Source organism: Panicum virgatum, chromosome 2N (genome assembly GCF_016808335.1).
Source record: "Panicum virgatum strain AP13 chromosome 2N, P.virgatum_v5, whole genome shotgun sequence".
Taxonomy (NCBI): Eukaryota; Viridiplantae; Streptophyta; class Magnoliopsida; order Poales; family Poaceae; genus Panicum; species Panicum virgatum.
This window is the reverse complement of record NC_053146.1, coordinates 47,149,459-47,163,854: the sequence shown is the minus strand read 5'-3', so window position 1 is coordinate 47,163,854 and position 14,396 is coordinate 47,149,459. Positions and strand designations below refer to the sequence as shown.

At 46.0% G+C, this 14,396-nt stretch overlaps 1 protein-coding gene across 1 annotated transcript; it reads left to right on the top strand.

Moving 5' to 3' along the window:
- Positions 1-2,748: 2,748 nt before the first annotated feature.
- LOC120660797 (serine/threonine-protein kinase RIPK-like) lies at positions 2,749-6,036 on the top strand. Its single transcript, XM_039939436.1, has 4 exons — positions 2,749-3,346; positions 3,428-3,563; positions 4,054-4,190; positions 4,870-6,036. The coding sequence occupies exons 1-4, from the start codon at positions 2,945-2,947 to the stop codon at positions 5,578-5,580; spliced, it is 1,386 nt and encodes a 461-aa protein (XP_039795370.1). The 5' UTR covers positions 2,749-2,944; the 3' UTR covers positions 5,581-6,036.
- The last annotated feature ends 8,360 nt before the right edge of the window (positions 6,037-14,396 follow it).

The following is a 14,396-nucleotide window of genomic DNA, read 5'->3' as shown; positions in this document are numbered from 1 at the left end:
ACCGGGGCACGAAAAAACACCTGTGGCTTCCGTTCCGTTTCCTGCCACTTTCGTGGAGGAAGTTTCCTGATTTGAAAAAAAAAACATCATCGAATCCTCCCCTCTCTGCGCCAGGAGGAGGTAGCACGGGTTCAGAATAATCCAGGCCCAGATCCAGAGATCCCACTGGAATCGCAGACGTGTCAGGCTGCGGCGGTGCTTGATAACGATGGTGCTACAAACGTCTTGGAAATTAGGGGTGCCAAGTTATAACCATTAGTTGCCCCTCCAATCCTCTCTAGTTTAAAATTTTATACTAATTCTCCAAAACCATATTTTAATTTAAAAAATTAGTATAAAATTTTGAAGTAAAGAGGGTTGGAGGTGCCCCTAAGAGTCACCCATTTGCACCTCTATTGGAAATAGCCATGCTAACGATTTGGTTTGAAATGAGTTTAATGGATTGGATTTTGATATGAATTGTGTTTGGGTGGATTCAAATGGGTTGTATTACCTAATGTGGTGGGGTGGAGTGGGTTCTATGTAAATATAGATTGGTGTGGATTGGGGTGGGCTGAAATGAATTCTTTATGCAAAACAACATGACTATATATAATTGTCAGTCCCGTAAGAGCCGGGCCATAGAAATAAAACTTCGCGTTCATATTATAAAATTTTATCGAAATTAACTGAATTTTGTTGGAGATGGCTCAGTATGACTAGCAGCTACTTTGTGCAAAGCAGTGTGGCTAGAATTACACGTGGGTCCAATGTCAAGAGCCGGATCTTAGAAATAAAGCATCGCACTATAATTTTTTATCAAAATTGACCGAAAATTGTTGTATATGACTCAGTATGATTAGAAGCTACTCTGTGCAAAGCAGCGTGGTTAGAATTACACGTGGGTCCCATGTCAAAAACCGGACTCTAGAAATAAAACCTCACGTTCACACTATAAAATTTTATCAAAACCGACTGAAATTTATTGGAGATGACTCAGTATAACTTACAGCTACTCTGTGCAAAACGGGGTGGCAAAATCTACTCTATATTTTTTTTTGGAAACAGGTTCTTATTGGGTTGTAACCATAGTTTGGCTAATAGTTTATTACATCATGAGCTGAAATGTTTGGGTTGGATTAGTTTGTAGTGGTGGTGGTTTGAAGTGGTGTGGGTAATATTAATTTTTTTTAATAGGGAGAATGGATTGGTGTGGATATAGTTTGGTTTTCAACCTATTCGCAGAGCTACTTGGAAAGTCGGTCGTGTTCAGCTCATGGACAATACAGAAAGAAAACAGCATGGCTGCACGGGCGCCTTGCACGCCCAAGTATGTCCCCAACCAATTCCCCATCATCGAGCTGTCTGTGCAGCAGCGGACAGAATATTACCCTCCCCAAATTCTATAGGGAATTCTATAGCGGGCGAGAGATCTCGCGTGTAGGGTGGTTCGGATACTGGCATATTGCGGTGTCTGTGCCTAGCTCTTGGTTCGTAGAAAAGAAATGGCTCGTCCCTTTCATAAAGAAAAGGGAAGAAAAGAAAAGAAATGTCTCTAGCCCGCGGCAAGGATATAGGGTAGCGAGTAGCTTTGCCTTCCCTTTCCCTCGGACAGGGACAGTCGATCGGACAGAAAGATCCCAACAGCAGAAAAAAAAAGAGAGAGAAGAAAACCGTTTGCCCAGCAGGGGGGTCGCAGGGATAATGCGGCACGTGACTGCATGAGCACGAAGATATGCGATGGACTTCCCGCCTTGGAGCACACGGAGAGCGAGCGAGACGAAGATATGCAGGAACCACATTCCGTGGCCCCCCCCTCCAAGTTGGTACTAGGATTAGGTTAGGCGGCGCACGAACTAGCCTCTAACCGGCTGACCCGCCCTCTAATTTAGTGGTAGTATACTACTAGCTTGTGTTCTTTAGCGTTTGGACTTTGGACCAGTAACCCATCATCGGAGACGAGACGACGCATGGTTGAGGTTACTTGCAAAACTGTTCTGACGTTAACGCTCAGCCCTGCTAATCAGCGGCGGCGCCCAAATTTCGCCGTGCCCCAGCCCCAAGCTGCCTACTACCCCCTATTTTACTTGTCCTTCCGAACAACTTGCAACTTGCAAGGCATCGTATGCGATTAGTTTTACCTAGGCGCAAAAAAAAGCCGCAAACTACTGCTGCCTCCCATCAATCCACGGCTGTCATCGCACGAAAAACCGCTTGATTGTAAGTACCGGTAGCGGTAACACTAACAGGTAGCAGTAAAAACACGGCTTCCTATTGGCTCCCTGGAGTACAATTAGCATTCCGTAGGCTCGCTAGGATATTTTCCTCTTTTTTTTTTCTTTTTGAAACTCGCTAGGATATTTTCCTAGGTGAGCGTGACGCAGCACGGTCAGTGACTCACCCGGCTGCAGCCTGGGAGGCCGGTGGGAGCGGACGAGCGGTGCCGGTGACGCCGCTGCGCTGCCCTGCGTTTCGTTGCGTCGTCCCGCCTTCAGCAACCACCACCCCTAGGCTGCGCCGGCGTTGTTGTTGTTGTCTAGTAGTGCTGTGGGAGTTCCCCTTTTCCTTTATCTTTTGTTTCATCCCGGCGTTGTCCCCTGTTTGTGGCCGTCACATCACCCGCGGTTTTGGTTTTGCCGCGCTCCAAGTCGTAGGCGTGGTGGTCTGCGCCACAAGGCCACAAGGGCGCGGCGGGGTCAAGGCCATCCGCCCTTGCGGCAGCCACCGGGCTGGCGCGCCGGTGCCGGCCGTTGCCGTCTCCCCGGCCGGCCCACGCCCTGCGCGCGCGCGCTTATATAAAGGCCCGGTCACCTGCGCTCCTCCCCAACCCCAAGCGGCCAAGCCTCCTCTCTTCCTCTCCGGTCGCTCCAGCCTCCACCTGTCTCCTCCTCCTCTGCTCTGCACGCCACGCGCGGCTCGGTCCTCGATACCAATCGCATTCCTCGAGCACCAACGAGCGATAGGCATGGCCGGCGCCCAGTCCTGGAGGTCGTACCTGTGCTGCGTCGGCGGCAGCGCCGCGGTGGAGGACGACGACTCGACGCCGCGGCGGCGGCGGATCGGGGGCAAGGACAGCCCGCGGTCGTCGTCGCGCAAGTCGTTCTCGAGCCTCAGCTCGTCGGAGACGCTGTCCCCGGAGGACCTCTCGCTCACGCTCTCCGGCTCCGACCTGCACGCCTTCACGTACGCCGAGCTCCGCGCCGCCACGGGCAGCTTCTCCCGCGCCAACTACCTCGGCTGCGGCGGGTTCGGCCCCGTCTACCGGGGCGCCGTCGGCGAGGGCCTCCGCCCGGGCCTGCGCGCGCAGGACGTCGCCGTCAAGTACCTCGACCTCGAAGGCGGCACGCAGGGGCACAAGGAGTGGCTGGTGAGCAGAGATTTCTCTCCCCCCCGCGGGCAATGCACGGTCTCGATCGGCAATTAATCCTCGTTTGGTGAGACTGGGCAGGCCGAGGTGTTCTTCCTCGGGCAGCTGCGGCACAAGAACCTGGTGAAGCTGATCGGCTACTGCTACGAGGCGGAGCACCGGATGCTGGTGTACGAGTTCATGAGCTCCGGGAGCCTGGAGAACCACCTCTTCAAAAGTGAGCTCTCTTTCTCCGCTTCACGCCGCTAAATTTGGTCCCCGTCGCGTGCTAATCCAGTCGTCCTTGAGCCCAGCAAGCAAAAAAATTTGCCAGCTTGAAAAACTGAGCGCGATAGTCTTTGTCCCCTGCCTGCAGTCTCTGTCAGTGGCGGAGCTTGAACACTGAATCAGGGGGCCAGGCGTGGTAACTAAGCTGCTAATTTGATGAACAGTGCCAAAATTACTGTTTAACAAATGAAAAATTTGTATAGCCATGGGGCCATAGCCCCTTTGGCCACAATATAGCTATTTCCTTTTGTGTGGAAGTCATAGGGCTAGGTGAACTGTAATGTGCCTTCTAGAGGAACACCAATTTCTTTATAAGATTATTAGATGCCAGGTGTCACGTCGGGAACAAAATATCATCGGGATTATACTGGGGCTCTTGCTTAATGTTGGTCAATGCCGGGGAGGAAACGAACTCACATGAAACGTCCTTTTCGCTGCAGGCGTCAACGGCGCCCTCCCGTGGATGACGAGGATGAAGATCGCCGTGGGCGCCGCCAAGGGCCTCGCCTTCCTCCACGACGCCGACCCGCCGGTGATCTACCGCGACTTCAAGGCCTCCAACATCCTGCTCGACTCGGTAAGCGAAGCGCCCAGTTCTTCCATCGTACCGTAGTTCACTGGTAGCCCTAGTCTCCATTTTGCTTTCGTCAGACAGACTAGCACTTTCCGTCCCAGCAATAGACCAGTCGACCAAAGGAAAGACACGGTTCAGAAATGCAAGCTCATCAACGGTAGTTACCAACAAACGGGACAGGCCGACGACACACGTCACTCTGGTGACCAAGTAGGTGAAAATGACAAGTCCAGGGCCCAGGTTCCATCACAGCACGAATAAACTTTTAACCTTTCAAATCTTTTTATTTTTAACTTTTTGACCATTTTAGTCACCCAAGTGACCGTTCTAGTAAGCAGCAGCAGTATTAGCAGCCGGCGCCACACGTTTCTGAACTACACCTTGCCAGCACGTACGGTATGGGCACAGCATTGACCTGACCGGAGCTCGGAAGATTCCTGGATACACGCCAAACTTGAGAAAAATCACTAGCTGTTCTATTCTATCCCGCATTCACATCATCCACCTAACCAAAATATCCTAACCATCACTGTCAGCCTATCCCAAACAAGTACCCCACGGACTGTCAATGCGAAACAGTGCTATTAATCAGACCACTAATATCTCGGTGCTGCATCGTATACGAGTGTATACATACATTGCCCCAAAGGCTAATCTTCTGATGCCATGTGATTTCTTTCAGGACTACAACACGAAGCTGTCCGACTTCGGGCTAGCCAAGGACGGGCCGCAGGGGGACGAGACGCACGTGACGACGCGTGTCATGGGGACCCACGGCTACGCGGCGCCCGAGTACATCCTGACGGGGCACCTCACCGCCAAGAGCGACGTGTATAGCTTCGGGGTGGTGCTGCTGGAGCTGCTCGCGGGCCGGCAGTCGGTGGACCGCGCGCGGCGGCCGCGGGAGCAGAGCCTGGTGGACTGGGCCAGGCCGTACCTCAAGCACCCCGACAGGCTCTACAGGGTCATGGACCCGGCCCTCGAGTGCCAGTACTCGTGCAGGGGCGCCGAGGTGGCCGCCGTCGTGGCCTACAAGTGCCTCAGCCAGAACCCCAAGTCCCGGCCCACGATGCGGGAGGTGGTCAAGGCCCTCGAGCCCGTGCTGGGGATGGACGACGACTTCTTCCCCGCCGGCCCGTTCGTGTTCACCGTCAGCGTGGAGGAGGACAAGGTGGTAGGCGTCAAGGTGGAGGAGGTCGTGGAGGAGAAGCCGCACCGACCGCAGCGGCAACGGAGCCACCAGGACAGGCACCGCCAGAAGTACCCCAACTCCTCGATCCACGCCGGCATTGTGCTCCACAGCCGGGAAGGGCTGGTCGGCGGCAACGACTCTACTGACGCGCTTCGGCGGCAGCGGAGGGCGTCGAGCCTCCGCCAGGAGAGGGGGGCATAGGAGGCTGGAGCGGGAAGTGGCGAGTAGGATTTTAAAAAGGGGTTCGTGTACATACTAGAGATGTGACACAATGTCACATCGGCTTGGTTTAGTCCCTATTTAGATCTTTATCCGTAAACCCCGTGAACGCAAAAAAAAGTCACATCGAATGTTTTGACACATGCATGGAGTACTAAATGAACTTTATTTATAAATTTTTTTTGCATGAATGGGCTGTAAATCGCGAGACGAATCTAATGAGCCTACTTTATCCATGATTTGCAACAGTGATACTACAGTACAATCTGCTAATTATAGATTAATCATGGATTAATTAGCATCATTAGGTTCGTCTCGCGATTTTACAATCCATCTGTGCAAAAAGTTTGTAAATAGACTTCATTTAGTATTTCAAATTAGCAAGATTCCTTTGCAAAAATTTTACATGTAAACAACTAAACAAGCCCTTAGTCCTGAGATTGTGATTCTAGCTTTTTTTTTCTTGATAGCTGTAGTGGATGTTACTAGGTGTTAGGAAATACAGGTAATGCAAAGAATAGTGTGATGAAAAGTCCGGCTCGGACTTGCACAGGTTTGTGGCACAAAAAGATGTTGTGTAAAAGGAAAGTGTGGTGAACAGTCCACCCAATGCTGGTTGCGCTTTATTCATTTTGTTTTTTTTTTCGGTCCAATATTTCGTTTATAGGTGAAATGGGAACAAGGTTACAATTACAAGGAAATGATGTAAAGTGAAACTGACGCATAGAATAAAAATATGTTACTGACATTACTTAATACTAATAGCGAGCTGGACTGGACATCACGCCTAGAATAAAGCTGTAACTAGAACATTTGTTTTTCTACTCAAGCCTGCAATTTATGGATTTGCAAGATTTTTGACTTAAAAATGTTGTACACAAGCAAATGTTCTGGTTATAAAAGGCTGCCCAATGCTTCTTATATTTTGTCATGGTGGAGGAGAGGAAGAGAGAAGATGTAGGTGTGAAGGGTGGGGACCATATGCAAGTGGAAGAGGGGAAAGCCAAACTAGCAAAAACCACTTTAACTTATTTTAGGGGGTAACTTATTCAATTTTGTAAAGTTAGAGGGCGCAATTGTCTGTTTCTTGAGTTCAATAGTTTTTTTTTTCAAACTCGGTCACAAGTTTAAGGGGTAAAGGAGGTAAAACTGACTTTACTCTTTGAAAACAAGCTGAACTGATACATTAGATGTTGATAGCGTCAGATAATTGCTACCATGATTGAACAGGTGTATGCTGCAGATTGGTCCGGGTGGATGGAATTTAATTTGAGCTTCAATCTTCAAATGTGATTTTCTCATGAACTTTTAATACCTTTTTAGATCAGTTTGAGCCATCATATTATTTAGAACTAACGCCACGACAGAAAATGATTTTAGTATATTTTCCCATCATCAGAATGTACCATATCAACATTTTGATATATTGTTTCAACAATTTCATGTAAAATTTTGGACCACTTCATTCATAATATCTAAATATACTTTAAGAAATTTTGAATCTATAATTTCAAAATGCTGAATATACTCGTTCAACATTTGTTCATGTTTTTTTTCTGAAAAAGAAACCCTCAGCTCCGGAGTGCATCGTGGAGTCCTGGTGTTAGTTTTGCTAGGCCCGCTGCTGCCCGTGCTTTGCTGGCTCGTCAGCTGCTAGCAGTTGGGCTGGTCCCTGCGATGCTACGCCTCAGCATTATTACATCATCGCATGGAAGGTAAATTGGAAGATCCCCCCTCTCTCTCTCTCGTCAGTCATGGCCCCCGCCCAGCTGCTGGCTGGGGAATGGGTATCGGCGACGCCGCCGGTGACTAAGGGTGTGTTTAGTTCCACCCCGTAAACACAAAAAAACCGTAAATGTATTAAAGTGAAAAGAAATCTTGCTAATTTAAAATACTAAATGAAGTCTATTTATAAAACTTTTTGCATGGATGGGCTGTAAATCGCGAGACGAATCTAATGAGCCTACTTAATCCATAATTTGCAACAGTGATGCTATAGTAACCATTCGCTAATTATTGATTAATTATGGATTAATTAGCATCATTAGATTCGTCTCGCGATTTACAACCCATCTGTGCAAAAAGTTTTGTAAATAGACTTCATTTAGTGCTTCAAATTGGGAAGATTCGAAACACAATTTTTTTTTGCGTTTACACCCTACCGAACTAAACACACCCTAATTCTTGGGCGGCAGATGTGACGGCGGAGGGGGAAAGGGCGGAGGTGGATCCTTCCGTCACCTAGGCCGGTCCAATTTCATCTCCGACAGTGGTGAGGACATGGCGGCTCTATTCACCTAAATGGTTGTTTAGTCTGTTTAAACAGTATTTAAACGGTAAACAAAGCTCACCCGTGTCGTTTAGGCCTTAAACGCTGATTTAAATGGTAGGACCGTTTAAACCCATTTAAACCGTTAAAATCCATCTAAATCGTCTAAATAGAGCCGAGTTAAATATGACTAAATGAGCTAAATGATCATTTAATTTATAATTTAGTCAATAACAAGATTACAACTACCACAATCAATATAAAACCAAGTAGCATCGTAAGTATCATAAGTATATGAAATGTTGTGGGATTTAGATTTCTTCCAAAAAGTTTATTTGGAAGAATAGTTAAATTTTACATGTGCAAATATGTAGACTTTCTAGCATATTTTACATTTACATACATAAATAATTATATTTTAATATTACTATGCCAAACTGTTTAGACTGTTTAACTCCATTTAAACAGCCTAAACACTAAACAAAGGTTGACCTACTGTTTACCATTTAATGTTTAGGATAACATTGCATGGCGGCGGGGCGCATGGTTGGGAGCGGACGTGCATTTAGCCGAGGAGCCAGAGGCGGCGGCAGCGGAGGAGGAGGAGTTGCCGAAAGAAGCGATGACCGAGGAGTTGAGAGGAGAGACAACTAAGATATGGGCTGCACTGAAGGAAAGTGAGGCGGGCGCGGATGCAACCAAGGTTGTGAGTCCAGAGGTGGCGGCTACAACACAGCATATGAGGTACAAAGTCACATTCTTTAAACTTCAGTCGCGTTCTTGCCTGATCCTCAATTCTCATCATGGCGCCTCCGATTTGGTATGGGATTTCTTGAACAATATATGCATTATCCTTGAATCTTCTTGGATATGAATATGTTAAACCTGAAAATTCTTGAATGCGAATTCTCCTAGAGATGTTATTGCAATATTCCGCTTTTGATTGCATTTTAAATCGGTTATTCTTATCTGTTAATGCGTTGCTTGTAACAAGTAGTGGTGTGTCAGGAACTACCTGAAAGGGGATCGGATTGGCAACTAAGAACATCAATAACTTGAACAAGAACAGATAGAACTGGTAGGGTAGTAGCTGCACTAGCTGAATAAAACCGCCAGCCAGGGTACATACTGCTACAGGCACTGAGGCGCCGCTATGGAGGCAATGAACTACATCTAGTTCTACAAACTACATATAATGTTTTTAATTCAAGTTTGGTACCTCGACATGACAGAGACATATATCTCTTCCTTTAACCGGTCAGTGGCCATTACAATCAATTGCTAGGTTGACTAGAAAGCAAGAGAGTAATAATCACACTTAGGAGCTAAATGAAGTAACTTAAACATCAGCTCCCGCTGAAGCAATGATATGGTACTTGTTGTAAATTGAGGTGGCCCTAATACTCACTAAGATGAGGACCTGCACCTAAGACACACCAACTCTCTCTATAGTCGGTCAGCTCTTTTAATTTCTAGTACTTAGTGCACATGGTCCTTTTAACGGCAGAGCCACCTTTTAACTTCCGGGAAGCAGATTCTAGCAGCAGATGAAGCTCGCTTCCAGGTGGCAGAGCCAACCTACGATAAAGCCCTGACCTGTTGTGATCCCGGGTGGCAGAGCCAACCTTCGATAGATCACTATTTATGCACTAAGCACTTAAAAACTATGAAGCTTAACCAAATGACTAACACTTACAAAGACTCTCTTTATTGGAACAACGATATTACAAAGGAGCACTTACACTTTTAGGTGGCTAGCCTTGCACTCACCCACTCATTACTTCCTAGCATCATTCATCTACCATGCTCATGGAATGAATGACATGGCAAGAGATGGGGGCTGGAACCATGAGGTTGTGACAAGTGTCCCACATTCTAGAATTTTTCCTAGATATTACCATATTATCTAATTTATTTTATTAATAAGTCAATACCACTCCATGGTAAATATCTTACTCTTGCATAGTGTAGAACATTTTAGAAGGTTGCCTTGCCTTCTTTCAACAATACCCTTGCTCTGCTCAGTAAGAGAGCACCCTAAATGTTAACTGAATGCTGCATCGATACTTAATCTTCAGAGATGCTGATAGGATGCTTAGCTTCTACATTAGCAATTTGTAAAACCAGGAGAGGCCTGCACAACACTTTTAGCATGAGAGATAATGTATTCAGCCTGTAATGACTATCTAGTTAGAATTTAGAAAACAGGCCACTGCAAATTTTCAGGTGGCACACTGTACATATTTCATTTCTGGTAAAGGACTAAATATTGTCCTCTTTTTGTTTGGTTTTTACCAACATTGCTAACCACATCGTGCATTGCAATTAGAACTTCAATTTGACCATTGATATTTAACTGTTTTAATTTACCGAGTTTGCTATTGACTAGCATACTGTAACATGCTGGTTCTGGATTATTACAGTTTTTGCAAAATGCATTTTAACAATCTATTCATTGAATCTTTTGTTATAATTGAAGGATACAAGATCTCATGCTCATAAGCGCCATAAGGTGAATTCAAATGATATCATGTTTTCTACTCCGTCACCACACCCAGTCGTTCATTCTTTTGAACTGCAAATTAGAAATAGCTCTATTGCAACAACATCTAGGTCGAGATCCTCATCTTTTGGTGAAAACAACAGAGCCTCAGCAGCAAAGAGGGCACTTGAATTCACAGAGATTCCTTATCAAAAGCTTCATGACCTATTTGTTTGCCCCCTGGACCTTGTTGTTTCGTTGGGAAGCTTAGCAGACTATCAGCACGAAATAGGAACTTTGATATGGAAACTCCACCCGGTGATCTTAAGGGTGGTTACTTTCTTTCGCTAGTAAATGATACAAGGGCACTGATAAGGAGGTCTGTTGAGATTCTCCAATTGCTCCGTGAAGGTGACAAAAGTGTCAGAGGAAATTTTGACTTCTCAAACTTCAGAGTTGATACCAGAAAGAAGGTGAAGCTTGATTATGAGAAGTTCGCGTTGTAAGTTCATACCCACTTCTTGTCAAGGGGCATGCCTACTGAACTAAAAGGTTGGCTGAGGCTACTTCTCGAACATTCAGCAGAGCAGGAATATCTGATAGTTCAATCTATCGCACTGATGGAACCCATGAAGGCTACATCCCACTTTCTTATACTGTATGGAGAATTTTCTGTGTTGAGAAAGGCTAGACCGAATGACTAACTATGCGGTTGTCTATCTCAGCAAGCGTCACAGACAGTAGAACAAAAAGCAAGGAACACCAGTTTCACAAAAGATACGTTGACCCGTGAAGATCCAGAAACTCTCAAGAAAGCTGTATACACAGATGAAGCAAGTGACGTACTAAGGCTATGCAGAAACTTCATTGCTCATATTTTAGGCAAGTACAAGGGAGGAGGCCTATTGCATCGCATCTCATATAAAGATATCCTGGCAATCATAAACTCAGTGTTCCCAGGATTACTGTTTGATTTCCAGGCTGCCATGCAACACCTAGGAATTCTAAAAAGGCTTCTTGAGTTCCAGCAAATGTCATTTTCAGAGACCTGTAATGTCAGTGACGAGGAGACATAGTGTGTCTGAATTCTAATGGGTAAATGCTTGAGATAACTATGCTTTAACTCCACTCTGTAGATCATCACATACAATGCATACGAGCTATTTGTGTCCACTTTGTAAATCATTGCATTCAGTGTAAACAAACTTGTTTACCTCACTTTATAGATGATTACCTTTGGTGTATAATTGTATGCATCCTGACAACACCCTTGGGTTTGGACAAAGTCTGACACTTCCTTTCGACCGGATAGTGCCGAGTTTCTTATATCTTACTACTGCTTTGATTGTATATGAAATGAATAACTTTGTTCTCTGACAACGCCGTGTATATTTCTTGTTGCAGCATAGCTAGGGAAAACTTTGTTCTCTGATATATATATATATATATATATATATATATATATATATATATATATATATATATATATATATATATATATATCAGAAAGTTGGAATTTAAATGGTTTACGATGTTCATGATGTTCCTAGGGAAAACAATGGGGTGTGCCCGGGGCGTACGCCAGTGCCAGTGCACCCCGTGAATCTTGCACACCTCCTTAAAAATGGGGTGTGCCCGGGGCATACGCCAGCGCCGGTGCACCCCCGTGAATCTTGCGCACCTCCTTAATGGGACGATGAATCTTGCTCAGGAGCCTAGCTGAGCGGAGCCGCGAGCCGAGCCGACGCTGCACCTGTGCTAGAACCGAGCTGGACGTGTGGGTGCAGAATCGTCAGATCTGGGCATAGAGACAGGTGGTGGTCATCGGAGCCGTGGCGCACCAGCGCCGGCGTGCGCCCTGAGCGCAATTATTTTTTTTTGTTCCTAGGCCCTCTGCTGAAACAGTCAAAGTGACACGTGGTCTGGTCAGCTATGTGCTGCAACGTGCTGCCAGTGTGTGGTGTGGTGTGGACCTGTGGTCACCAGCAGGCACGACAGGTGATGTGCATTTTCTTGTTGGTGAATTAGCTTTGCTGCCTGGAATCGATCTCTAAGGACGTTTCACCACTAAAGATAAAGATGAAAGCTAAATAACCTGAACATAACATTCATAATCATATTAAAAGGGAAAGAAGGGAGGTACTGGAACTGGAGTAGTACATGTACAGTACAATCATGTGATGTCTGCCCAAAGAAGCAACCAACATTATATTGATCGATCATAACCAAAAAGCCTGGGGCGCAAAGCTATTGCCGTACTTGTGCAGTTTGTAAGAGCGTGATACACGGTGGCGTATAGTTGGCCAAACGGACCGGCACGACACTACACGGCACTAGCACTATGCAGCACGGCACTAAGCGACACGGCACTAAGGGGCACGGTTGATAAGCCGTGCCGTGCCTGTTAGTGCCGCCGTGACGAAATCTAGGCACTAGCACGACACATCCAAGACTCAGCTGGGCCGTGCCGTGCTGAGGGACACGATAGTGCCAGTCCCGACACTAGCACGCCAGGGCCTCAAACCCTCATTGAACTAAAAATTTCATAAACTATCAAACAAAGGAACTAACACAGATAGATTTCAACTAAGAAATTGAGCATCACACAAAAATAAAGTTACCAACACAAAAGAGCTAACAAAAGATTAATTTTATTAGGAGCTTGTGCAATGGTTGCGTCATTATGAAAGTGATCTAGGCCCCTAAGTGTGTTTTTGTGATAAATGACAAAACACATGTATATTTAATGGTGTAATTAAGCATGTGTGCAGGTGATGAGGTTGAACAGGTAAATCAAATGACGATGCATGATCCCTCGAAAAAGTAATGAAAAGGCGGTGCTCAAGCATACTCAAGAAATTAGTTTTTATATTTGAAATTTGAGTATAGGAACGCCGTACTATCAAGAGGGACTTGGTTCAAAAGTTTTGATCTAGAACTTGTGCTCAAGAGAACCTAGAAAAACATATGTGAACCATAGACACCACTCAAAAGAACAAAACCTGAGTTTTTATCCTGCCAAACCCGGATACTCCGGGTATAGGGCCGGATACTCCGGACCATGTTGCCCGGAGTCTCCGGATGTCTGCTCTAGTGAAGAAAATGTTGCTAGCCCGGAGTTTCCGGGCTTATACCCGGAGTCTCCGGGTAACCCTGACCCAACGGCTAGTTTCCAGGTGGAGAGGTATAAATACCCCTCCATACCCCTTCAGCCATAACTCTTGCAAAATTTACGAGCTGAACACACACCCAAGCAAAAAGAGAGCTCCCACACTCCCCTTCTCCATTCTTGAGTGATTCCTTTGGGGGATTTGAGTGAGAGTCAAGCAAGAGCAAGGATTCGTGCTAGTGAGCCTCATTCCCATCTCTTGAGCACTTGGTTTTGGTCAAGCCTGAGGATTTCAAGTTTGTTACTCTTGGAGCCTTGTGCTCCTAGACGGCTAGGTGTGCTTGTGATTGCTCAACCACGATTGTGAGCAATTCAAGAAGTTTGTAAGCTTCATTCCTCGCTGATGAATCCATAGTAAGTGACCTTGGGCTTGAGAGGTGATCTCGCCCTTGGGAGAGGAGTTTAGGGATTCTTGAGGGCCATCTCTTGAATCCTTCCACAAAGGAGACGTAGCACCTTTGGGTGTGAACTTCGGGAAACAAATCTCTGTCTCTCTTGCATCATTTACTTGATTTCATTGCTATTTGCTTGTGAGAACACTTTTCTTGGGCTTGAGCTCGATCTACTCATTTACAAGTTTCTAGCGTGAACCAACTTGTGAATCCTCACTTCTAGGAACCCCTGGTACTTGTATCTTTGCTCGATCTACTTTTCATACTCAGATCCTAGCTGTTTACTTTCAGCAATTTCATACCCGGAGTCTCTGGGCAAGAGCTCCGGATACTCCGAACTCAAAACCCGGAGTTTCCGGGCTTATACTCGGAGTTTCCGGGCTTAGTCTGTGACTGACAGTTTTAAAGTGTTATTTTAGCTATAGATTGCCTATTCATCCCCCTCTAGGCATCTTAAGGTCCTTTTAATTGGTATCAGAGCCAAGA

Coding starts and splice junctions, on each gene's coding strand:
- LOC120660797 (XM_039939436.1), top strand. CDS start 2,945: ATGGCCGGCGCCCAGTCCTGGAGGTCGTACCTGTGCTGCGTCGGCGGC. Junction 3,347..3,427: donor AGGGGCACAAGGAGTGGCTG/GTGAGCAGAGAT, acceptor GAGACTGGGCAG/GCCGAGGTGTTCTTCCTCGG. Junction 4,191..4,869: donor CCAACATCCTGCTCGACTCG/GTAAGCGAAGCG, acceptor GATTTCTTTCAG/GACTACAACACGAAGCTGTC.